Raw genomic sequence first — 25,726 nt, 5'->3', positions numbered from 1 at the left:
AAGTTAACAACTTTGCTCTTTCAATCCTTAAAACAATGAGAAAAGTTACTATTAACTAAACTTACTGAAATAGGATGAAAAAGAATATTTATTTGCATGTAAACCATACTACTGCTAGAACCAAAAAAACTAAGCTGAAGCATGTTTTACTAGTATAACACAAATGTGCAGCTTTTATAGCTAAACAGGCAACTGTACAAAATGAGGTATCTTGGGCAACTCCATCTTCTTAGTACATAAATATTAACATATTTTCCCCTAACAACTTGCCACCTGGCATCTATCAGGCAATTCTCAAACAGTATTCTAGGTACAGATTCACTTAAAAAAAAAAAAGTTACCCTGATTTAATCTCATTATACATTGCCTTTTACTTAATAAATCTTATAGACTACATTTTCAAATATGAAAAGTCTTACAAATCAGTTTTACACATCACTGAATATTTTGATGCTCTGGGTCCAATGTATTACTGACTAATGGAAACAACTGATCGTATTAAAAATTAGGTGAGAATTAATTATTACAATTATGACTCAGGATTCTACACTGAATGTAAAGCATGTTAATTTGTTGTGAGTAGTGGGTAAGGTGCATTAATTTTGAAGAGATGGAAATTTTACTTAACACTGTAACATCAGAGCAGTAACTAGATTTCTAGGCATGGATTAAAATCCCACTTCTAACACTTTGAGCTATGTTCATGAATGTGGGCAAATCATTTGGGCCCCTTAAGCCTCAGTTCCTCCATCTGTAAAACAGAGATAATACCTATAATATCTACCTGACAGAGTTGATGCAAGGCTCAAATAACAATGTATGTAAAGCATTTTCCAAACCTTAAGGCACAATGTAAATGTCAGTCATCATCATTATTATTAATATAAATTATACTCTAAATGAGGCAGGTAGTCTAACAAGAAAAAATATTAGAAGTTTACTTTCAATATGTTATAAGCCCTTTTCCTTCAAGGCAGCCCATGTGACAATCTATTTTTTTTTTCCTTTGGGTCTAGTTACCAAAATTTTATAGCACAGGATAACCAAGAGGCCTAGTTTATATATTGCTGTTTTCTTCTATGGGGCAGCTGGTGATGCCATGGATAAAGCTCTGGGTCTGGAAAGTCAGGAAAACTTCAGTTCAAATCCAGTCTCTGATACTTTATTACTTGTGAGACCCTGTTAAGTCACTAAACTTTTGTTTGCCTCATTTTTCTCAACTGTAAAATGGGGATAATACAGTACCGACCTTGCAGGGTTGTTATAAGGATCAAATGAGATAATAATTGTAAAGCGCTTAGTACAGTGCCTGGCAGACAAGTAGGCTCTATATAAATGCTTACTCCCTTCCTTTCCCTCTATCCTTACAAACATAAATAATATTAGCTAGGTTAGTTATTTTTTTGGTTTGCTGAACACAGTTGCTATTATACAAGTTGTGAGTCACTCTTGAACATAATTATGTCAGCTTTATTGGAGGTGGTGTAGGAGAATAAAAAAAGCTTCAGTTTTAAAATACATTTATCAAGTCTAAACAATAAAGATCCTTCTCTAGAGAATGTAAGGCTGTGAGAGCAGGGGCTATTTTTGCTTTTTTCTTTGTATCCCAGGAACTCAGCCTAGTGCCTGCAATATAGTAAATACTAAACAAATGCTTGTCGATTGATTGACCAACTGATAAACTGTAGAGAGAGCAAGAAGGAAAGATGATATTTGGGCTTCATAACCCATTTCATTTAACAGGAAAAAAAGCTAAAGTTAAGAACCATTTGTGGGACTGACTGTTACAGAGGCAGGGTGCAGGCTTTGGATTAGATGACCTGAGGTCCACTCTCACTACAATTTTATGATATAATGGTAAAATTAGAATTAAAATGTTAATGGGTGGAAATCTATATTTTAGTTCATACAAATATGATTTACAAAAAAAAAAAAGCCAAGGCTTCTTTCTTTCTCTCAGTACAGCATAACTGAGCATGCCCTCTAATATGTCATGTTCACACTCCACAATCCTTTATGATCAACCCTGGAGCTGTTTCACAGAGTTAGCCATAAATAGAGTATGCCCAACTAAGAAGTTGGTTATAATAAAGATTATTAAACTTTTAATGTTTTTTCTTCTGTTATTTTACTTTAAAACAATGAACTACATAAGGAGTAAGCAATAAGAACTGCAAGGTCTCATGACAGATTTTTAAATCCTGCCACAACATCTTAATACTTATCAAGCTGTAACCTTAGAATCAGGCAAGTAATTACTTCTTTAAAGTCCACATTTTACTTAGGTCTCTTTAAATTATAGACTAATCATGAAACCAACTGACAGTTAAAAATAGTCTAGGCTCTAGGAACACAAGCATCAGTACATACAAAAGAAAGAGTCTTTAAAAAGTGAAAGATTAAAATTAAGCCCCTTCCTCCCCCCATCACACTAAATACAAATGGATAATTATGAGTTGATTCTAATATGCTAAGTGAACTTCCTGAGGTAGACTTGACTCAGATATATTCTAATTAAATATTAGATTAATGAAGTTTTTTATAAGTGGGACAGTGTGGTATAACTGTAACGGACGTTGAACTGGGAACACTAGAGTTGAGTCTAGGCTCTGCCATGAATTAGTTCATTATAAGACTCTGGGTAAGCAATATTGCCTCTCGGGGCCTCAGTTCACATACCCATAAGTATGAGGGGATAGAAATATTCCTGGCTTGTGGTTTAGCAAATGCAAACCTCAAATTTTATGAAAATCTCAATAGGAGAAACAGTTAAAGTTACAAGAAAAACCAGATAGATGGGCAATCATATCAAGAACTATGAAATTGAACTGATGAAAAGAAATTTACTGTTAAATGGAGAATCAAAATTTTTTTTTGATACATATGGAAAAAAAGAGAAATGATTAAGAGAAACAGAATAATATTTGGGTTCTATTTCTGGCTTCCCCTGTGTATAAAAATTAACTGTCTGCTAAACTCTAGTCTAAAACATACAGGGATATGGAATTACTATTAAAGTGAAAACTGCTGAGAAAATTAGAGAGTTGCTTAGTGATGCTGTTAAAGAGTCATACCTTATGCTAAATACTACTATCAAGTGTAATGAGTTAAATGATCTAAACAGAAACCAATCAAAAAACTATAAGAGAAAGGAATACTATAATTGTCTTAAATCGGAGAAGAGAAACATCTTATTAATTCCCACCAGTAGAACTGCTCCTTGATGGGAAGGCCTGAGTTTTGTTTTTTGGTTTTTTTTCTCATATGAATTTAGCACAATGCTTAATAATACTAGATGCCTAATAAATACTTACTGAATTGAAAAAAGATTGAGAGCATTGAAAACAAAATTAATGGGTTTTACTTAGAAAAATAAAATAATTTTTCATAATAGCAGGGAGTGTATTTAAAATATTTTTTTTTGTAATTTTACAATTTAACAAGATTGTAATATCCACTGCAAACCTACTAGGGAAAGGTTAAATATTCATAATAATTAAGGACCTATAAAAGTAATAAGCACTCTCCAAGAAAAACGGTCAAAGGACAAGACTAGATATTTTTGAAGGAAGAAATATAAACTGGGAATAACCCATAAAAAAAATACCTAAATTTCTTAATATTCAGGTTAATACAAGTCAAAATAGCCAAAGAAAAACCTTGGACACACTAAATTAGAGAAAAATAGCAAAACATGATAAAAATAAATAGTCATAGCACTCCAAGTAACCAGACACTATATTATATTGTTGGTGAACATAAGCTAGTGTGAGCTTTTTGAAGAACAATAAGAAAATGTAAAATGAGTTACAAAATTAATCTTATCGTGTGACCCAGTAATTACATCACTAGTACTTTATCTGAAAGAAATCACAAAAGGAGAAAAGTCTTATCTACATACAACCATTTGTGGCTATTTTATAATAGCAAAAAATGAGAAATAATCCATATGGACACCTACTGGAAAAAGGCAGCATAAAAGAAATGCAACAGAAGACTATGGCGCCATAAAAAATAAAAAGCAAGAATCTCAGGAATATCCAAAGACATATAAAATTATAAAAACAGAGATTACCAGAACAGCATAAACATTGGTTATAATTACATTGTTTAAAAAAAAAAAGAATATGCTAATCAAGAAGGGGCCAGAGCAAATACATTTTTCATTTATTTGTTGTCTATCTGGTTTGTTTGATTTTTTCACCTGATGGTACCATGGTGGTATGCTAGATTTGTAGTCAGAGGCCTTGGGTCTGAATCTGGGTTTTACTAATTACTATCTGGGTAACCCTGGATGAGTTATTTAACACCTGTGGGCCAATCTTTTCTGTAAAATGAAGGCTCTGGTTTAGATGATCAGAGTCCCCGTTAGCTCTAAATTTATGAATTTAGCTTTAAGTTTATTTATTCTTCTCCCCTCCCCCTGACTCCAACATAAATGGTTCAAATTTGGGGCACTAGTTGGAGAATCACCCCATATTTGCTCTGATTCTTAGTTGACTGGTATTTGTCATATATGTAATAAATTTTTTTATCATTAAGGGATAAGATTAATCAAGGGTAAGAAAAGTCACCTGTTTTTGTATGGCCACGAGCTAAGAATGGTTTCTACATTTTAGTACAAAGTTTTATTGTATTTAAAATGTAAAAATCATTTTTATCTCGGGGGAGGGTGGAAGGAGGCTACATTTGTCCCTTTGGATATGCGTAGTTTGCTGATGTCTGGAATAAATGATTTCTAAGGTCCCTTTATCAGTTCTACAATTCCATGATTCACATTTTTTTAAAATAATGAAGATACATTATAAAACTGAAAATATATTTTCTTTTTTCTTTTCTTTTTTTTTTTTTTTTTTGGCTAGGCAATGGGGTAAGTGACAGGGTCACACAGCTAGTAAGTGTCAAATGTCTGAGGCCGGATTTGAACTCAGGTTCTCCTTACTCCAGGGCTAGTGCTCTATACACTGCGCCACCTAGATGCCCCCTGAAAATATATTTTCTTAAAAGAAAACAAAATAAAACTTCAAGGCCTGTAACAGATGCAATTATAAACTCTCAATAAGGGGTTAATAATTTATATAGCAATTGGGGTACAGCAGGACTGAAAATCTGGCTTTTGCAAATGTTACCTAATTTTCCACCCTGTCCATATCATGAAAATTTTGCTCAGACCAAAGTAAATCCCTTTCTTTATATCTGGCTTCCTTTTTTTTTTTTTAACAAAAGTTTTATTGACGTGTTCTATTTTTATATTACAAATATTTACAGATTACCCCCCACTCAGGTCTTCTGTAATAAAATAACTAAGCAAAACAAACAATATGGTGACCTCATCTGAAGGTACATGAGACATTACACATCTGTAACACCCCTCCCACCTCTCAATTTAAAAGAAAAATTTAATTAACAAAATCCATTTTTGTTCTTCTTCACCTCTCACTCTAATAAAAAAAGAGGAGAAAGGAAAAACAAATTCCTTATAATAAATATGCAGAGTTATACAAAACAATTCCCTCACTGGCTGTATATGGAAAAAAGTATGTCTCATACTGTACCCTAAATTTACCACCTCTCTACAAGGAGATGAATAGTATGTTTCATCATTGTTCTTCTGGAATCATGGATGGTCAGCATATTGACCATAGTTTGTATAGCTTTCAAAGTTGTTTGTCTTTATAATTGTTTGTCTTTATATATTGTTATTATATAAATTGTTCTTTTGATTTTGCACATTTCACTCTGCATCAGTTCTTATAAGTCTCTCCATGTCTCTTTGAAGTCATCTACTTCTTACAACAGAGTAGTTTTCCATCACGTTCATATGTCATAACTTAACTAGTCATTCTTCAACTGATGGGCATCCCTTTAGTTTCCAGTTTGCCATCAAATAAAGAGTTCATAAAAATATTCTGGTACATATAGGATCTCTTCCTATTTCTTTAATCTTTTGGAGTATAGGTACGGCAATGTGTATAGCTAGGTCACTGATGCACAGTAATTTTTGCATATAATTCTAAATTGTTTTCTAGAATGATTGTATGTATTCACAGGTTCATCAACAATTCATCATTGTGCCTGTTTTCCTAAGCCTCTTCAATATATATTATTTGGGGGTTTTTTTGGTCATCTTTGCCAATTTGTGAGATGGCATCTCAGAACTGCTTAATTAGCATTTCTCTAATTAGTAATGATTTCGAGCATATTTTCATATGGCTAGAGGTAGCTTGGGTTTCTTCCCTTGAGAACTGCCTGTTCATATACTTTTTTATCCTTTTATGGGGAAAGGGGTCTTCTCCAAGTGATAAATGGTCCAAGAGTACAAATAAACAGTTTTCAGAGGAAAAAAAATCTAAGAATAAATGCTCTAATTTATTAATAATTTGAGAAAAGAAAATTAAAAGAACTATGAAATACGATCTCATGCCCAATCAGTTTAGCCAAGTTGACAAATAAAGGAAAACAGCAAATGCCGGAGAAGCTGTGGGAAAAAACAGGTACACCAATGTACTACTGGTAGAGTTGAGAACTGGTATGGCTAGTCTGAAAAGCAATTTGGAACTATGCTCAAACAGCTACTAAATTCATACCCTTTGACCCAGCAATACTGCTACTATATATATACCTGCAAAGAGATCAAAGAATGAGGGAAAAGACTGTAATATATACAAAAATATTTATAGCAGCTATTTTTGTGATGGCAAAGAATTGGAATCTAAGGAGATGCCTATCAATTGTTAATGTCTAAACAAGTTATGGTATGTGAATGTGATGGAATATGATTATATTTTAAGAAGTGACAAAGGGGATGGTTTCAGAGAAACCTGGGAAGATTTGTATGAACTGATGCAAAGTAAAGCAAGCAGAATCTAGAGATTTCTACAATAGCAACAATATTGTAAAGACAAATAGCTTTAAAAGAATTCTGGAATCTGATCAACTAAAGGAACAAAGGAATTCTGATCAACAAAATTAGAACCACAGTTCCAGGAAGATTCAGGATAAAACATGCTACCCACCTCTGGAAAGAGAAGTGAAAGACTCAGAATGCAGGCTGAGGTATTTTTTTAGATGTGGCTAATGTGGACATTTGTTTTGCTGGACTACACATGTTTGTAACAGGTTTTGTTTTTCTGGCTTTCTCAATGGGGAGGAGAGAGAAAGAATTTGGAGCTGAAAGTAAAATTAAAGAAAAACAAAACACAATTTAAAATTTACAAATTTGAATCAGTTCTTTAGGTGTCTTGGAAATGATACCTTTATCAGAGAAATTTGGGGCAAAAATCACTATTTAGAGAAATGCAGAATTAAATAATTAGAAAAAGATTCATTGTTCAGGGTGAGGACAAGTCAATATAATAAAAATGACAATACTACCTAAGTTAATTTACTTATTCAATGCCACACTAATCAAACTATCAAAGATTAATTTGCAGAACTAGAATAAAAATGAAATTTATATACAGGCAAAAAAGGTCAAGAATCTTAGGGGAAATAATGAAAAGAAGTGGGAATGAAACCTCAACTCAAACTCTCCTACAAAGCAGTAATTCTCAAAACGATTTGGCACTGAGTAAAAAGCAGATTGATTGGTCAGTGGAACAAATCAGTTACATGACATACAGAAAAAAATGTATCTAGTACCCTAGTATTTCATAACTATAAACTCTCTAGCTACTGAGATAAGGACTCATTATTTGATAAAAATTGTTGGGAAAATTGGATAGCAGTATGGAAGATATTAGATTCAGACGAATATCTCACACCTTATACCAAGATATGCTCTAAATGGATGTAGGACCTAGATATAAAAGGTCACATTATATGCAAATTAGGGAAACATGGAAAAAATACCCATCTGATCTACTGACTGGAAAAAAGTATATGAACAAACAAGAAATAGAGATAACAGCAGAAGATAAAGTGGATCATTTTGATTACATAAAATTAAAGTTTTTGCATAAACATCCAATAAAGCTAACATCAATAGGGAAAAATGAACTGGGAAATGAATCTTAGCAGGAAATTTCTCTGATAAAGATCTTATTTCCAAAATAGATAATAAAAAAGTCAAACCAGAACACACACGAGAGAGAGAGAGAGAGAGAGAGAGAGAGAGAGAGAGAGAGAGAAAGGTAGCAGTATTTTTCCTGCTGGTAATAAATTATTTTATTTTTTATTACTTAAAATAAGAAAGTGTGGGTCAACAAGGATGGCCAAGCAATACCTACACATTAAATGAATACTTTTAGGAACAGATGTTAAAGTTTACACTCTAAAATTCATAGTTTACATTAATGGCTTAGGTAAATAACGGATATATGATGAAGTCAGTCAAGCAGGTACCCACTTGCTCACTTAACAAGAGCCATTACCAAACGAGACTTGAAGATTGGGCAAGTAGCTGTTCAGATGAATCAGGGCTTTCTAGCGGCTCCTGTTACTGCTCCCTAACAGACAAAACATGGTGGTGACTAGTTTTAGTTAGGTAAGTAGGAGAGTTGTTCACTGCATACATATACCATAATTTGTTCATCAATTCCCCAAATGATGACCACCTATCTTAGTTTTCAATTCACTGCCACTACAGAAAGAACTGCTATAAATAATTTCGTACATTTAGGTCTTCTTTCTTTGGTATCTTTGGGGTAGAGATATAGTAGCACTATCTCTTGGTCAAAGGTCATATGCAGTTTAATAAACTTTTAGACAAAGTCAATGTGGGAATTTGTATGGCTTAACTATGCATACTTGTTACTAGGATGCCTCACCCGTCCCCCAAACCTATGGGTTTTTTTCTCCCCTAATGGCAGGAGAGAAAATAAATGCTTGCGAACTGAAAAAATAAAAAGAGGAGTATTGTACTCTCCTTTATTAAAAACCAGGACCCTACGACATTTCCTTTCTCTGAAAAATTCTTCAGAATTGCTTCCAAACTTTAAATGAACAACGTTCACAGAATCTCAGAATCGGAATAATATTACTAATATAACAGATCACATATACTTCTGACTTTAAGGTTTGAAAATACATTACACATATTATATCATTTGGTCGTTACAACCACTCTATAGTCTTAAAGTAAGTTAAATGACTTACCCAGAGTCACCAAGCTAAAAAATGTCTCAGGAGGAATTTGAACCTAAATTTTTCTGACTCCAAAGCCAATGCTCTTTCCATTACACCACGCTGCAACTCAAAGGACATTCTACTAACAATGCAAGATAGTGCTTGTTAACTTGCTCTGTAGTCCTACGCATACTAGAAAAAGAAATTCCATTGCAACATAACTGACAAATATTCAAGACTGGAGATTTTGCTCAAAGGCCTCTGGGGGGGGGGGTTGGGGGTAGAAGGGCAGAGACTCACTCTGTCCAGAGGCAGTCCAATGCACTTTTGGATAGCTCTAATAATTATCAAGTTGTTCTTTATATGGAGTCCAAGTTTACTTCTATTGCTCTTAGTTCTGCCCTTCAGGACGCTAAGAAGAACAAAGTCAGTGCTTCTTCCATAAGACAGCCCTTCAAGTACTTGGAAGATAGCTAGCATGTGTCCACTAAGTCTTCTTTTCCTTAGGTTATACATCCTATGTTTCTTCATTTCATGTGGCTCATGAACTCTAGCTCATGTTCATGGCGCTGAATGGTTCATTTTAGGGAGTACATAAAGTATTCTCTCCAATGCATGTCTTACAATTCTGTTCATTCATTCATTCATTCATTCATTTATTTTTTGGGTGAGGCAACTGGGGTTAAGTGACTTGCCCAGGGTCACCCAACTACTAAGTGTCAAGTGTCTGAGGTTGGATTTGAATTCAGGTCCTCCTGATTACAAGCCCAGAGTTCTATCCACCGTGCACCTAGCTGCCCTTATTCTGATTATTTATAATAAATAGAGATACAGAGTATGAGAGTAAGAAACTTAGACAAGTTCATTAATAATTCTTTTAGTATCATTTATTTGTAATTCTAAACTTATGTTTCTATTGTATCTTCAGAACAAGGCTTCCCTAAATCTTGTATAAAATATATTTTAGAAAATGAACTAGTCTATAACTTCTTATAGCATATATGTGATTGTGTATGTTTACATGTGCTCTGCCTATCCCCTTACTCCAGCCCCCACCAATTTATTAGAAGAACCTTACATGGAGTTCCAGGGACTTCAAACTTAGGTCAGCAAATGCATCTCCGAGCTGCCTTTGAGTCTGGATCATCTGGAAGAGCTGGGAGGACAGTGTCTGAGCCAGTTTCAGTATGTTTTCATATTTTCTCTTGTTTTCTCTTAATATATCAATCTGAGCTTCCAGTTCAAGGTCGACTGTTCTTGAGCCACGACCCAGCTTCTCAGAGATAATTTGACGAGTACACTAAAAGCAGAAAGATAAACTTCATTTAGGAAAAAAGTTAAAGTGATATAATAACTCAAAAGTTACATATGTTACAACGTGTAGTGTACATCCTTTTTTGGCTTCCAAAGATCTTTCTGCAATCTTATGCAATCACCCCTCCCAAGTTCAAAATGTATACCAAACTGAAAAGTGTCTGACTCCTTAGAAGTTTATCAGGACTCAGCAAGAATGTTTACTGAACAAGTCTCAACTCTTACTAATCTGAATATTTACATTTGTTTTCAGACAGTATTTAGAGTTAACTAGCTAATTATATTTTGTCAAATAAAATTTACTGCTCTTGGTGAAATACAAGTTTTGGTTTTTTAGTGGATTCTAAAAACTGTGGGCAAAGTGCCAGAGTACAGAGAGTCTTAAATGGCAGGGGAAAAAAAAGGCAAAATTACCCTGGAAGTTTTTGAACAGGAATAAGATGGTCACTAGATCCAGTATGGTGCTGACTCTACCCCCATACCACCTGTATGTCCTCGACCTGTGTGGTTCTGTTTCCTCATTTGTAGAATGAGAGGCCTAGACTCCACGATCTGAGGTTCCTTCCACCTCTTGCTCTATGATTGTATGAATTCAATGTACTATTTAGGGGTAAAACAAAATAAGGTCAAGGGAAGGCCTTTTCTCACCTGGGCAGGGGAAGACCTGAATATGCTTTCAGGCAGATAGCAAAAAAAATGAAGGAAAGAGAGAAATTACAACGCATGACTGACAATGGTATGACTGACACTGTTGACTACTCTTTCGTCCCGGACGCCATTTCTTCTGGGAAAATTCTCTTGGTTCACCTCCTACGGGTTTGGCTGCTCCTTCTGAGTCATCACTGCTGGTTCATCATTCATATCATTGCCTTAACTGTAGGTATACTTCAAGACTAAAAACAACCGAAGCCTTCTAAACTTCCTCATCTCTCCTCATCCAGCATCACCACCTATCTTCCCCTCCTTTCCTCTGACCACAGAAGATCTACTTCTCAATAATACTAACTCCATCTACTGAAGCCTTGATCTCATTCCCTCATGCTCATATGATTACTTTTCATTAAGGGTAATTCTCTTCATCTGAGGTTTTGTTCCATTCACTCCTGTTCTCTAGGACTTTGCACACCCGTATATGAAGTTTAAGGATCTGGGTTCACTCAGGTACTTATTACCTGTGTAATCTTGGGCAAGCTGCTTAACCTCTGAGCCTCAGTTTCTTCATCTGTAAAATGAAAGAAATGGACTCGATGGTCTAAATCCTATGATCTCCCTCTCTTCCCCTACCTTCCCCCCCCTCTTCTTTTCTCCTCTCCACTGGTTCTTTCCCATATGCCTACCAAATGTTCAGGTTTCCCCATCCAAAGAAAAAGTCCTCTTAACCCTCTGACTCCCACATAGCCCCTGTCCCCACATTGGTACATCCAATGTTTCCACTGTCTTATCCTCTAACTCTCTACAAACCTCTGTTATCTGGCTTCTGTCTCCTTTGCTGTCTGTTCTTTCAAAGTTCACTAATGACCTCCTAATCATCATATCTAATGGTCTTTTCTGGTTTTTAGCATTCTTTACCTCTCTGAAACACACAGAGTACTCCATCCAACTATATGCTCTCTTTTTTGTCTTTAGACAAACCCTTCTCCTGTTCTCTATTCACCTCTCTGGTTTTTCTGTCTTCTTCACTGGATTCTTGTACTATTTCTAATACCTTAAGGAAGGTACTTCCTGAGGTTCTGCATTTAGTCCTTTTCTCATCTCTCTCTACTCTTTTCCTTGACTATATTACTCATTTCTAGGGCTTCAACAATTACTTCTATGCAGATGACTTTCATGCTAAATCGACAGTCCTGACTTTACTTCTGGGTTCTTGACCTGCCCCTCTAGCTGTGCAATGGTCATCTCTCCTAAGACGTCTGCCCACTGCAAACTCAACACATTCCAAAGGGAACTTATTTTCTTTCCCTCCTGAACCTAGTTATTCTTCTCACCTCACTATCTCTAAGTGGTACCACCACACGCTCAAGGGCTTCACATTAAAACTTTGATGTCATCTTTGATTCTTACTCCTTTCTTAAAAATCCCAGACATTTAACAAGGCCTGTTGATTCTACCTCAGAAACATCGCTTGTCTCCATTTCCACTTCTCTACTGCCTTACTACGATTCACCTAGATTAATTCAATAACCAACAGGTCTGCCTGCCTCTACTCTCTTTCCTCCAATCTGCCTTTTTTTTTTTTTCTTTCAAATGGCAGACTAATCTTTCTCATGGTGGGCAACTAGGTGATTTACTGAATAGCGTCCTGGAATCAGGAAGACCTGAGTAAAAATCTGGCCTTAGACACCTGTTAACTGTGTGACCCTGGGCAAGTTATTTAACCCTATTTGCCTCAATTCCTTTTCTATAAAATGAGCTGGTGAAGGAAATGGCAAAACCCTTTAGTATCTCTACCAAGAAAACCCCAAATGGGGTCACAAAGACTTGGACATGACTGAAATAAGTGAACCACAAAAATCTTTTTTATAAATTAGATCTGGTGATGTCACTGCTGTTCAAAAATCTCCATCAGTTTCTCACTGCCAACCAAGTGAAATCCAAACTCCTTTGCCTGGCATTCAAAGTTTTCAAATATCTAGCATATCTTCCCTTTCTAGTTTTATGTTATAATTCAATCCATTTCTGTTCTATGAAGACCTACAACATCTAGAAATAACCTCAAAAAAAGATGTCACATTCATCATAGGTGATTGGAATGCTAAAGTAGAAAACCAAAAGATAAACTGGAGTAACAGTTAAGTTTGTTCTTGGAGTACAAAATGAAGCAGGGCAGAGACTAATAAAGTTTTGTCAAGATAACTCACTGGTCATAGTAAACACTCTTTTTCAACAACTCAAAAGGTGATTCTATACATGAGAATCACTAGATGGTCAATATTGAAATCAGACTGATTATATACATTGCAACCAAAGGTGGAGAATCTCTATACAGTCAGTTAAAACAGGATCTGCAGCTGACTGTGGCTCAGATCATGAGCTTCTTTATTGCAAAATTTAGACTTAAACTGAAGAAAGTAGGGAAAAACATAACATATAAACATGACCTAAATAACATCCCTTAAGTGACGAATAGATTTAAGTAATTAGACTTGGTAGACAGAGTGCCTGAAGGACTACGGACAGAGATCTGTGATATCGTACAGGAGGCAGCAACAAAAAAAAAAAATCTCCCCCCCCCAAAAAAAAGGCAAGAAAGCAAAATGGCTGTCTGATTTACAAATAGGAAAGCTGAGGAAAGAAGCAAATTGAAAGGTAAAGGAGAAAAGGAAAGATATGCCAAAATGAATGTAGAATTCCAAAGAACAGCAAGGAAAGATAAAAAGGTATTCTTAAATGAGCAATGCAAAGAAATAGAAGAAAGCAATAGAACAAGAAAGATAAGAGATCTCTTTCCAAGAAAATTAGAGATATCAAGGGAATGTTTCATGCAAAATTGGGCATGATAAAAGACAAAAATGGTGGGAACTTAACTGAAGTAGAAGAGATTAAGAAGAGGTGGCAAGAATATACAGGAGAATTACATAGGAAAGATCTTAACATCATAGATAACCATCCTGGTATGGTTACTGAACTAGAGCCAGATATCCTACAGAATGATGTCAAATGGGCCTTAGGAAGAATTGCTAATAATAAGGCTAGAAGAGGTGATGGAATTCCAGCTGAGTTACATAAAATCCTAAAAGATGATGCTTTTAAAGTGTTGCATTCAATATGTCAACAAATCTAGAAAATTCAACAGTGGCCACTGGATGGGAAAAAAATAGTTTACATCCCAATCCTAAAGAAGGGCAATGCCATCATTCCCTAATTGATAAATGGTCAAAAGATACAGACAGGCAGTTTTCAGATGAAGAAATCAAAGCTATCTATAGTTATATGAAAAAAATGCTCTAAGTCATTATTGATTAGAGAAATGAAAATTAAAACAACGCTGAGGTACGGATAATATGACAAAAAAGGAAAATGAAAATCGGGATACTAATACACTGTTAGTGAAGTTGTGAACTGATCCAGCCATTCTGGAGAGCAATATGGAACTATGCCCAAAGGGCTGTAAAACTGTGCACAACCTCTTTAATCCATCAATACCAATACTAGGTCTGTATCCCAAAGAGATTATTTTTTAAAAGGAGTGAAAAGACCAATTTGTACAAAAATATTTATAGAAGCTTTCTTTGTAGTGGCTAAGAATTGGAAATCGAAGGGACGCCCATTAATTGGGGGATGACTGAACAAGTTGTGATATGTGATTGTAATGGAATACTATTGGGTTGTAAGAAATGACAAGCAGGATGATTTCAGAAAAACCTGGAGACTTAATGAACTGATGCAAAATGGAGTGAGCAGAAGTAGGAGAACATTGTACACAGTAACAGCAATATTATATGATGATCAACTGTGAATGACTTAGCTATTCTCAGCAATACAATACAATAAAAGAATTGATGAGAGTCTGAATGCTAAGCAAAGCATACCATTTTTTATGGGTTAGTTTTTTTTGGTCTCTGTCTTCCTTCACAACATGACTAATATGGAAATATGTTTTGCATTTTTTTGCATGATTGCACATGTATAACCTATATCAAACTGCTTACTGTCTCAGCAGGAGAGAGGGAGGAAGACAATATGGAACTCAAAATTTAAGAAAATAAATGCTAAAAATTGTCTTTACATGTAATTGGGAAAAAAATAAAATATTATTTTAAAAAACGAAGGACAAAAAACAAAAAGGCAATGCCAAAGAATGTTCAAATTACTGAACAATTGTACCCATTTCATGTGCCAGCAAGGTTATGCTTACGATTCTGCAAATTAGGCTTCAGCCTATGTGAACTGAGGATTACCAGAAGAGCAGGCTGGTTTTCAAAGAGGCAGAGGAACTGCCAACATTCACTGCATTATGGAGAAAGCAAGGGAGGAGTTCCAGAAAAACATCTACTTCTGCTTCACTGACTACACCAAAGCCTAGATGGGAGTATCAGATTATCTTACTTGTCTCCTGAGTAACCTGTATATGGGTCAAGAAGCAAGTTAGAACTCACCATGGAACAACTGATTGGTTTAAGATTGGGAAAGGAATACAACAAGGCTGTATATCGTCTTATTTATTTAACTTATATGCAGAATACATCATGTGAAATGCCAGGCTGGACAAATCAAAATCTGGAATTAAGGCTGCCAGGAGAAATACCAATTATCTCAGAAATGTAGATAATTTCACTCTGGTGGCAGAAAGTGAAGAAGAATTAAGAATCCCCTTGAGGGTAAAAGAGGAGAGTGTAAAACTGGCTTGAAGCTTAACATTAAAAAAACCAAGATCATGGCAACTGGTCCTATCACTTCCTGGAAAAGAGAGGGAAAAGAAATGGACACAATATCAGATTTTTATATTCTTGGGCTCAAAGATCACTGCAGACAGCGATTGCAGCCATGAAATTAAAACACACTTGCTCCTTGGAAGGAAAGCTATGGCAAACATGGACAGCATACTAAAAATCAGATATCACCTTTCCAACAAAGATCCACATAGTCAAAGCTATGGTTTTCCCAGTAGTAAAGTATGGCTGTGACAGTTGGATTATAAGGAAAACGTGAGCGCTACAGAATCAACACTTTTGAATTGGGGTGCTGGAGAGACTTTGGCCACATAATGAGAAGACAAGGCTCATTGGAAAAGACTCTGATGTTGGGAAAGACTGAAGACAAAAGGAGAAGGGGATGGCAGAGAATGAGATGAATAGTGTCACAGAAGCAATGAATATGAGCTTGGACAGACTTCAGCAGATAGTGAAGGACAGAAGGGCCTCAAATGTTATGATCCATGGGGTCACAAAAAGTCAGACACAACTGAATGAATGAACAACAACAACTAACCAACCACTTTCCCAACTGATAAATGATCAAAGGATATGAACAGCCAGTTATCAGAGTAAGAAATCAAAGCCATCAATAGTCATATGAAAAATAATTAGAGAAATGAAAATTAAATCTGAAGTATTATCTCACACCTATGAGACTAGCTAAGATGATGGAAAAGGAAAATAACAAATGTTGGCAGTGATGTGGGAAAATAGTACACTAATGCATTGCTGACAGAGCTGTCAACTACTCCAACTATTATCAAAAGCAATTTGGAACTATGCTCAAAAAGCTATTAAACTGAACTATTAAACTAGCTCTATACCCCCAAAAGATCAAGGAAAGAGGAAGAGGACCTATCTGTACAGCAATATTTATAGCAGCTCTTTTTGTGGTGCCAAAGAATCAGAAAATGAAGAATATTACTGTTCTGTAGGAAATGATGAAGGATATGGTTTCATAAAAACCTGTGAAGACGTCTGAACTGATACAAAGTATAGTGAGCAGAACGAGGAGGACAATTTACATAGTAACAGCAACATTATAAAGAGAATCAACTGTGAAAGGCTGAGTGATTGATCAACACAATGACCCCACCACAATTCCAAAGGACTCCTGATGAAAAATGCTTTCCACTTCCAGAAAAAGAACTAATATACTCAGAGTACAGATAGAAGCATATTTTTTTTCTCCTTCTTGCCTTTTTTATCCCTCCAGAACATGGCTAATGCAGACATTTATTTTGCATGACTTCACATTTACATTGGGTTTTGTATTTCTGGCCTTCTCAATAGGTGGGGGAGTGTGAGAATTTGGAACTAAAAAAGAAAACAACATGAATTAAAATAAAATAAAATAACCATAGCTCAGATTTTGGGATGTTATTTATAAATTTGTTTTAAAAATATTTTTCAGTGTTAATTCTTGCAATAAAATTGTTACTAAAAAAATAATTATAATGTTCTGAGACTAGTAAAACAGCAAAACTAACAATCTCATTAATGTTCCAAAAATGTTGATGACAAATTGATTTAACTTTCCATCTGCATTTAATTTGCAAATTAAATTGACATTCCCTGACTAGTTCTCTATTTTAGAACAGAAAATGATCAGAGAGATTAAACTTTTCAGAGGAATTTAACTCTTATAAATATAGACAATGATAGGTCAGAGGAATGGGCTAGGTTATTTAGCAGGGGGACAGAATAATTATTATTATAAGAAAATAACTTGGGGAAGAGGAGGGGAAATATGCTGCAGATACTAACATTTTGCCTGAGAAAAATTGTTTTAAAGGATTTTTTTTGCAACATGACTAATATAGAAATATGTTTTGTATGATTTCACATGTATAATTGATATCATCTTGCTTGCCTTCTCAGTGGATAGGGAGGGGTTAGAGGGAAGGAAAGATTTTGGAACTCAAAATTTTCTTTAAAAAAATTTTAAAAGTAAATAATTAAAAATAGCAAGATAAGGTAACAAGGGAACAACCACAAGGTAAGAGCTGTTTTGTTAATATTGCTCATTATCATACCCAACCAGAATTTTTTCCTTTCATAGATGAAGTTTTACTCTATCTGTAAGCTAAATCAAGTGGTACTTCCATTAACATCAGATAGATGAGGTTTTCTGAACGAAGGTCAAAAAGCCAAGATTCATTGAAGAAGCTTTTGAAGACAGGGTAGAGTGACAGTACTGTTCTCTGTTGACTTAGTGATAGGCTATTACGGCGAAATAACGGGTAAGGAGCAGACTGTACTCTGTGAGGTGGGAAGGAGGTCTAATGAGCAAATGCTTTTTGTTTCTAGGAGACTGAGGAAGTGAGAAGAAAAAAGGAGGAAAGATTAAGACTCTGGGACACATCAAGAGAAATCTGGATATTAGAAGCAAATTATGAATTGAGTTTAAGGAACTTGTACTTTCAAATGTAGATAAGGCAATCTCATCTCCATAAGATCTACAAGGAACTTAAGTGATCTAGAAATGAGAACATTTTGTGTGGCCCGCCTACACACACTTTGCAGGGTACTATACTAGCTGCCTTTTGTAAAAAGAGGATTTACAATGCATCATTCACTAGGCCCCAGCATCAATCTGGTCACATGACACATGAACGAGGGTTCAAAATATATAAACTGTTTCCAGATGTACTTAAGAATTCAAACTGCCAACTTAAAAATGACATATATCAGGGACTTGGGCCTATTTCTTTGTCTCTACTTTAACGTCCTGACAAAATAAAAGAATTGAGGAAGCAGCTGTATTAGGTGATCTCTAGGGTTCTATGTTTCCATCTATTAATGTTTAGTTTTTCATGCTTTTCTATAAAAAAATTAATTTTGGAGGTAATGGGGTACAGAATAACGACAATAATAACAATCACAATAATTAGTATTTATATAGAACTTGAATTTGCAAAATGCTTTACAAATATTACCTCATTTCATCCTTAGAACAACCGCAGAAGGTAAGTGCTATTATTATCCCCATTTTACAGATGAGGAAACTGAGGTAGATAAGGGTTAAGTGACATGCCCAGGGTTACACTGCTAGTAAGTATCTGAGCCTAAGTTTGAACCCAAGTCTTCCTGACTCAAAGGCCAGAGCTCTATCCACTGTGCCACCAGCTGCCTCTAAAAATCTTCACTGCCACATTTATACAGGAAATATATAAGGGAAAAATTCTGATCATGAGAAGTGTGATAAAAAGTGAATTGGAGCCTCTTTTCCTAAGCACTGATTCTTGCTAACATTTAAAAAAAATTTTTTACAAGCAATAACAGGAAGGAGGCCTAAAGCTATTGGCCTGCTGCAAACCTGGCCCTATATTAAGAAGCTGCATGGTGGATTGAAAAGACTTGGATTCGAAAAGAGCCTGGGTTTGAATCCTGCCTCTATGTGAATAGAGACAAACCTCCTAACCTTGGAGTGCTTATTTCCTCATCTACAAAAAGAAGATTGAGAGTATAACCTGCATAGAACTTGGTCCATCAGGTTCTATGAGCTTCTAATGAGATAATGGATGTAAAGCACTTCATAATCTTTTAAACATATATAAATATTATTAAGGAAAAAAGGTAAAAGAATGAAATGAAGAGTGAACACATGGGTGATGAATATCAGTGTCCATATCAGTTTAATATTTGCTGTAGTGTCAAGAAACTACACAACAAAGGGTACTGGGAAAAGAAAAGTTCCCTGGGTACAAAAGACAGATATTAAAAAGTGAGCTGAGGCGGGGGAGAGAAGGAGCTCAGGGACACAGGTGAAAGTATTAACAAATGAGCAGGCCAATGGGACAGCCAATGAATGAATGAGACAACATAACAAGTAAAACAGGCTATTAAAAGTTCAGAAGATAAAACGTTCAGAGAAAGGAAAAGATGCGGAGGATGAGGTTCAGTGTGAACACTGACGACAGAGGCTAAAGGATTTTTTTAGGACACTCAGTGTTCGGGAAACGTGCCAGGTAAAACTGCTCTGGAGACCAAGATCCAGGTTATTCTTCTAATAAAGTATACAAAGATTTCTTCCATGTCTCCTATTCTGGACCAAAAGAAAGGAATATACATGATTATTTTCCACATGCTCTTGGCAAAAAACAGCAGTTTGAGAAATTAATATTAAAGGCAAGTTGATCTAACACAAAACTAATGTTCAACTCTTTTTAGTGATACTAAACTGTAAAGATAGGCATGTCATAATTGTTGAAAAAAGAATATGAATACTAATATTAGTTTTCCTGGTATAGCAGTCAGGTTTTGATTTAACAGAACTATCTTCTTAATATCATACAACAAACGGGGCAAGCAACAAATGTTTGCAATGGAAAGGTGTCAGAGATCACAGCAGACTACCAAAATGAAAAATGAAATGTGAGAAATTCTTCTAAGGCAGCAGGATTAAGTCTTGAAGTCTAAGAAAGGGGTAAAATTTAGGAGGAAGATCCAGAACACCCAGAATGGGAGAAAGAAGTTGCAAATACAATCCCCCAAGATCCAGTCAGGGTCAAAACTAGTATTTAAGTAGTTAACTAGAATCAGAGACCAGTGGGAATCATAGCTTTATAGGTTATAAAGACAAACACAGAAAGGTAAATGCAGAACTACTAAGATCCTTAGGCTAATCCTCTAACTCTCTTTGCAACAGAAGGTGACTTGATGGACTGATCGCATGGATGAGCCTAAAAGGTTACTCAAGGCTCATTTAGTCAAGGGTTTCACACTTAGCAGTCAGATCCTGATGACACATTTGATACAGTTATGTAAATATTTCTTGCCCTCTCCCCTCAATTAGGCTGAAATAAAATAGCAACTTTTATGCCCCCTAAACTGTCACTTCCATATAGACTCCAATCAAGTAACAATTTTATTTAAAATAGAAATAAGACCTAATATATAAATACTGACAGGGCTGTTAGGTGGTGCAATAGATGGAGCACTAGGCCTGGAGTCAGGAAGACTCATATTTTTGAGTTCAAATTCAGCTTCAGACATTTACTAGCTAGATGACCCTGGGCAACTCATTTAACACATTTGCCTCAGTTTCCTCATTTGTGAAATGAGCTGGAAAAAAGAAATGGAAAACCACTCCAGTATCTTTGTCAAGAAAACCCCAAATGGGGTCACAAAGAGTCAGACACAACTGAAAAATGACTAAAGAACAACAAATTGATCACTTAGTTATAAAGAAGTTAGTTCGGAAGAATTCTGTCACGATAACCTTAGGTCCAAAATATGTTCATTAAGGCTAATTTAGAAAGGCATATTCTATGTATTAAATGGAGAAAGTAATACCATCATCAAACAAAATACTTCTCTCAAGCCCAATTCTGTTTCCATAATTCAGACAGTTTTACATTAAGAAAAAAACTTTCAACAATAAGCAAGTAGGGGCTATGGGAAGGCAGACACATAAATATACTGTAGATGGAGCAGTGAATCTGTTCAACCACTGTGGAAAACAATTGAAACTGTTTGGAGGAAAAAAAGTCAGTAAAATGTTTATACTGTTTGATTCAAAGATCTCACTACTAGGCATACACTCCAAGAAAATCAAAAGAAGAAAGACAGCTCCCACACATACCAAATATTTATAGTAGCACTTTTTGTGGTAGTAAAAGAAACAAAGAAAGTATCTACTGATGGGAAATGGCTAATCAAATACTGGTATATGCATTTAACAAGATATTAAAAGTCTGTAAGCAGCAGTGAATATGAGGAACGCAGAAAAACTTGGAAAGACTTGTGTAAACTGATGTGCAGTAAAGTCAAACCAGAAGTATAATGTGTACAAGGAATAAAATGATGTGAATGAAAACATCACTGAAAAGCAGGTGGACAGTTAACTAAGTAGCTGTATGAACCAATCTTGGCCCTGAGAAAGAGGTGAGGCAGCATCTCCTTCTTTCTGGTACAGAAGGGAGGTGTGCAACACTACAATACAGTCAGTTGGGTACCCCGTCTCCTGCAGTTTTACTTAATTGATCCTTCTCCTTTTCCTCTTCTCCCACTTTGTTATAGGAAAGGGTTTATTTGGTGGAAGATTAGGGAGTGGATATACTCAGAAATGACTGATATAAAAACAAAGACACTGATAAGACTAATTTTAAAGTGTAAGTATTTTTTTTTTTTAAATTTAAGCCAGCTAACAAAGGAGTAGTTACAGGCTACATTGCAGGAAACATAAGTTCAAATTAATAAATAATTTTGCAGGGAAGAAATTTAATCAACTTCCATTTTTGATGGAAGCCATGAATATTTTTCACAGGTTTTCTGTAGCTATTAAAAACAATATGGTTAGAGACAACAATTTAGTTGATACTGAGGTCATTTCCATACCATAGGGACCTGTATCACTTTGTAAAAGTGATTCACTAGGGATACAGACAAGACAACTGCTGGCACAACGTTTATCCTATAATATGTAAGTACATTTAGACAAAGCTCATAGGCAATCAAAAACGGGAAGCATATGAGAGAAAGTTTTCTCTCAAAGTTAATCAAGCTGGAGAATGGAACAGACAAAAAAAATGGAAGGCTCAAAGTGGGAAAAGTGGAAGGAAAAAAAAAATCAGTCTCCAGCAGCTTCCCCTTAACAAAGAGTCCTATCTCATGTTCTTAAGTTCAATAATTTAGTTTACAAAACAAATAAGCAGCAGTTAGAATTACAAAATAAAACAAACAAACCAAAAAGCTTCCCACCAATAAGACTCTGGTAGTTTTCTAGGCAAAGAAGCAAGGTCTGACAAGTAGTCAAACAATTACTTACACGAAAGGATGGTGAAAAGTAAACAGATGCTGCACATCTGAGAAAGAAAAAAAGGCTCCATGTTTACAAAATTAAAATCTAACCCCCTTAATCCCTTACAGGTAAGATCTAGGGTATTCTAAAAGGTGAAGAATAAACTAATGTTCTGTAACAGTAAAAAAGATGCCAAAGAAATGTTTGCTGTTGTAGAAAAATTAAAATATTATAATTTTGACACTGAAAATATTACAAAAATTATGGAATATCAGACATGCACATGCCTAAAGAAAGGTCTGAAGGCATCATTCAGGTCCTGAAGGGATAGGAGTGATTTTTAGCACTAAATTTGAGATTTTTATTTTTTAAATAACAAAATAAGGACTTTTCCTAAGAAATCTGTTAAGAAAAGATTCATGTAAATTCAATTTTGATTATGGTTGAAATAACAAATCTTACTTTAAAAATCCTGAGACATAAATATTTTTAAGAGGCCTATGAAACCTGAAATTAAGCCTGCCAACACTGCAAAAGTAAAGATGACATTTTTAGTTGCTCTAAATGTCAGGACAAGAAAGAATCCAATTTGAGAGAAACCACAGAAACAAGGACTAGCAAGGGAAAAAAATTAAAATTGTCACCTGGAAAAATTAAGAAAATAGTCTAGTATTTGGAGAAGAACAGGTTACTTATCTCCTCCCCCGATACTTCTTGGGGCTCTCTTTACTGTCACTAAGCTAGTAAGAGACAGCTCGGTGGAATTCTGGTGAGATTTCTAATGAAAGACTTCAGTGACACCACTGTTTAATATGATGAACTTTGTCAAACCACCATTAACATGGGGTTCACCATATGACTGTGGATTTAGATCTAGAAGAAGGAAGATTCACTCTAAGAGATTTTAAGTCACTAAGGTTGAAATTAGTATGGTTCTGAGGAACATACTTATCAAATACTGAGAGAGTAGATAAAAAAGGAATGAAAGTGAAAAAGTCCAAGTTTCCCATGAAGAAAGTATACTTTTTCTTCTTACTGTCTAGAAAAAGAATAAAAAACAAATATTAAGATCCATAATTTTGCTTATAACTGTCCAGAATCATTTCAAAAAAACATATTTCCCCTGATTAGCTTTTAAAAAATTAGTTTAATTTCTCTCAACTCACTTCCTTTGTAAATGAACACGGCTGACTGAAGTAACAAAATATTTAACGTCTGTCTTCCATTGCTACAAAGCTAATATTAAGGAAAGACATTACAAGGAAGTTGAGATTCTTATTTTAGGAGTACTAATGAAAGGAGGAAGGATATTTCCAGGGAGTAACAGTTTGACTGCCCTGATATTTTACCCTGAAAAAGCAGCATGTCCTATAGACTATTTTCTCCTGAGAGGCAGTATGGCATAGTGGACAGGGAGTCAGGAAGACCCAGTTTTCTCACCTGTAAAATGGAAGTAATATTTGTCACCTCCTTCATAGGGTTGTGAGGCTCAAATAAGATTGCAGAAGGTGTTTTTCAAATGCTAAAGTGCTACATGGACACCAATTATTATTAAAATGATAGGAAAATACAGATTTAAGACAAAAATTAGGATGATTATTACAAAAAAAACTTTTCACTTAATAAACAGGTATACCAAGTTTTATTAAATAGCAAGCTATACTGCATTTAAAACATAATTCAATTTACAAAAAAATTAATTATGCACAACTTTTCAGGATATATTCTGTATAACATAAAGGATATTGGCATTATTAAGATTACTTTTCTACAAGTCATTCCCCAATTGATAAACAGTCAAAGGATATGAACAGGCAGTTTTCAGAGGAAGAAATTAAAGAGATCTATAGTCACATGAAAAAAAAATGCTCTAAATCACTAATGATTAGAGAAATGCAAATCAAAGCGACTCTGAGGTACCACATCACCCCTATCAGATTGGCTAACATGACAAAACAGGAAAATGATAATGTTGGAGAAGATGTGGGAAAATTGGAACACTAACGCATTGTTGGTGGAGTTGTGAACTGACCCAGCCATTCTGGAGAGCAATTTGGAACTATGCCCAAAGGGCTATAAAATTGTACACACCCTTTGACCCAGCAATACCACTTCTAGGGCTGTATCCCAAAGAGATCATAAAAATGGGAAAAGGACCCACATGTACAAAAATATTTATAGCATTTCTTTTTGTGGTGGCCAAGAATTGGAAATTGAGGGGATGCCCATCAACTGGGGAATGGTTGAACAAGCTGTGGTATATGAATGTAATGTAATGCTATTGTGCTATAAGAAATGATGAGCAAGCGGACTTCAAAAAAACCTAGAAAGACTTATATGAACTGATGCTGAGTGAAATGAGCAGAACCAGAAGAACATTGTACACAGTAACAACCACATAATGTGATGACTAACTTTGATAGACTTAGCTCTTCTCAGCAATGCAAAGATCTAAGACAACTCCAAAATGATGGAAAAAGCTATCTACAACCTGAGAAAGAACTATGGAATCTGAATGCAGATGGAAGCATACTATTCGCTTTCCATTTCTTTTATTGTTTTGTTTTGATTCTTCTTTCTTTGTGGTTCCTTCCACTGATTTTAATTCTTCTTTACATCATGACTAATGTGAAAATATGATTAATATGAATGTATAAGTTTTAGAACCTATATCAGATTGCATGCCTTCTTGGGGAAAGGTGGGGAGAGGAAGGGGGAGAAAATTTAAAACTCAAAATCTTATGGAAGTGAATGTTGAAAACTAAAAATTAATAAATAAACTGTTTAAAATTTTAAAAAAAAAGTTCACAGAACTCTGTGTAGAACCCTGCTACAAAATGTGAGGTCTTCCAAATACTCCTGTTTGATGATGGCATTATGCTGGTAGCATCATGGCTTGGAATACAAGGTCAAATCCATTACCTCACAGTAGTTTGGTTTAACCATCTACACAGCAAAAACAAAGTGGAGGAAGAATCCAGATCTTATGATTCAAAACCCAGTGATCTTTTCATTATACCACATTTTTCCATGCAGAAAATGATTTATTTAAAACCAATTTATTTTTTGAATTATTTTGTTTCTCAAATATACACATAAATGCTTAACATGATTAGATAATAATACTATTTTTAACATTATCATAAACAAAGATTACTTTTCAACAGAACAATCTTAAGTAAGACAA

At 35.1% G+C, this 25,726-nt stretch overlaps 1 protein-coding gene across 4 annotated transcripts in view; it reads right to left on the bottom strand.

Annotated features, from left to right (window-relative positions):
* ARFIP1 (ADP ribosylation factor interacting protein 1) overlaps positions 1 to 25,726 on the bottom strand; it is a 145,462-nt gene that overhangs the window by 48,881 nt on the left and 70,855 nt on the right. For all 4 annotated transcript variants that reach the window (XM_027866995.1, XM_027866992.1, XM_027866993.1 and 1 more), the window contains one exon: positions 10,145 to 10,366. In XM_027866995.1, coding sequence (XP_027722796.1) covers positions 10,145 to 10,366 — 222 coding nt within the window. The remainder of the gene's footprint in view (positions 1 to 10,144; positions 10,367 to 25,726) is intronic.

This window comes from Vombatus ursinus, unplaced genomic scaffold (assembly GCF_900497805.2).
Source record: "Vombatus ursinus unplaced genomic scaffold, bare-nosed wombat genome assembly UNPS02014784.1, whole genome shotgun sequence".
NCBI lineage: Eukaryota > Metazoa > Chordata > Mammalia > Diprotodontia > Vombatidae > Vombatus > Vombatus ursinus.
This window is presented reverse-complemented; position numbering and strand designations above follow the sequence as displayed.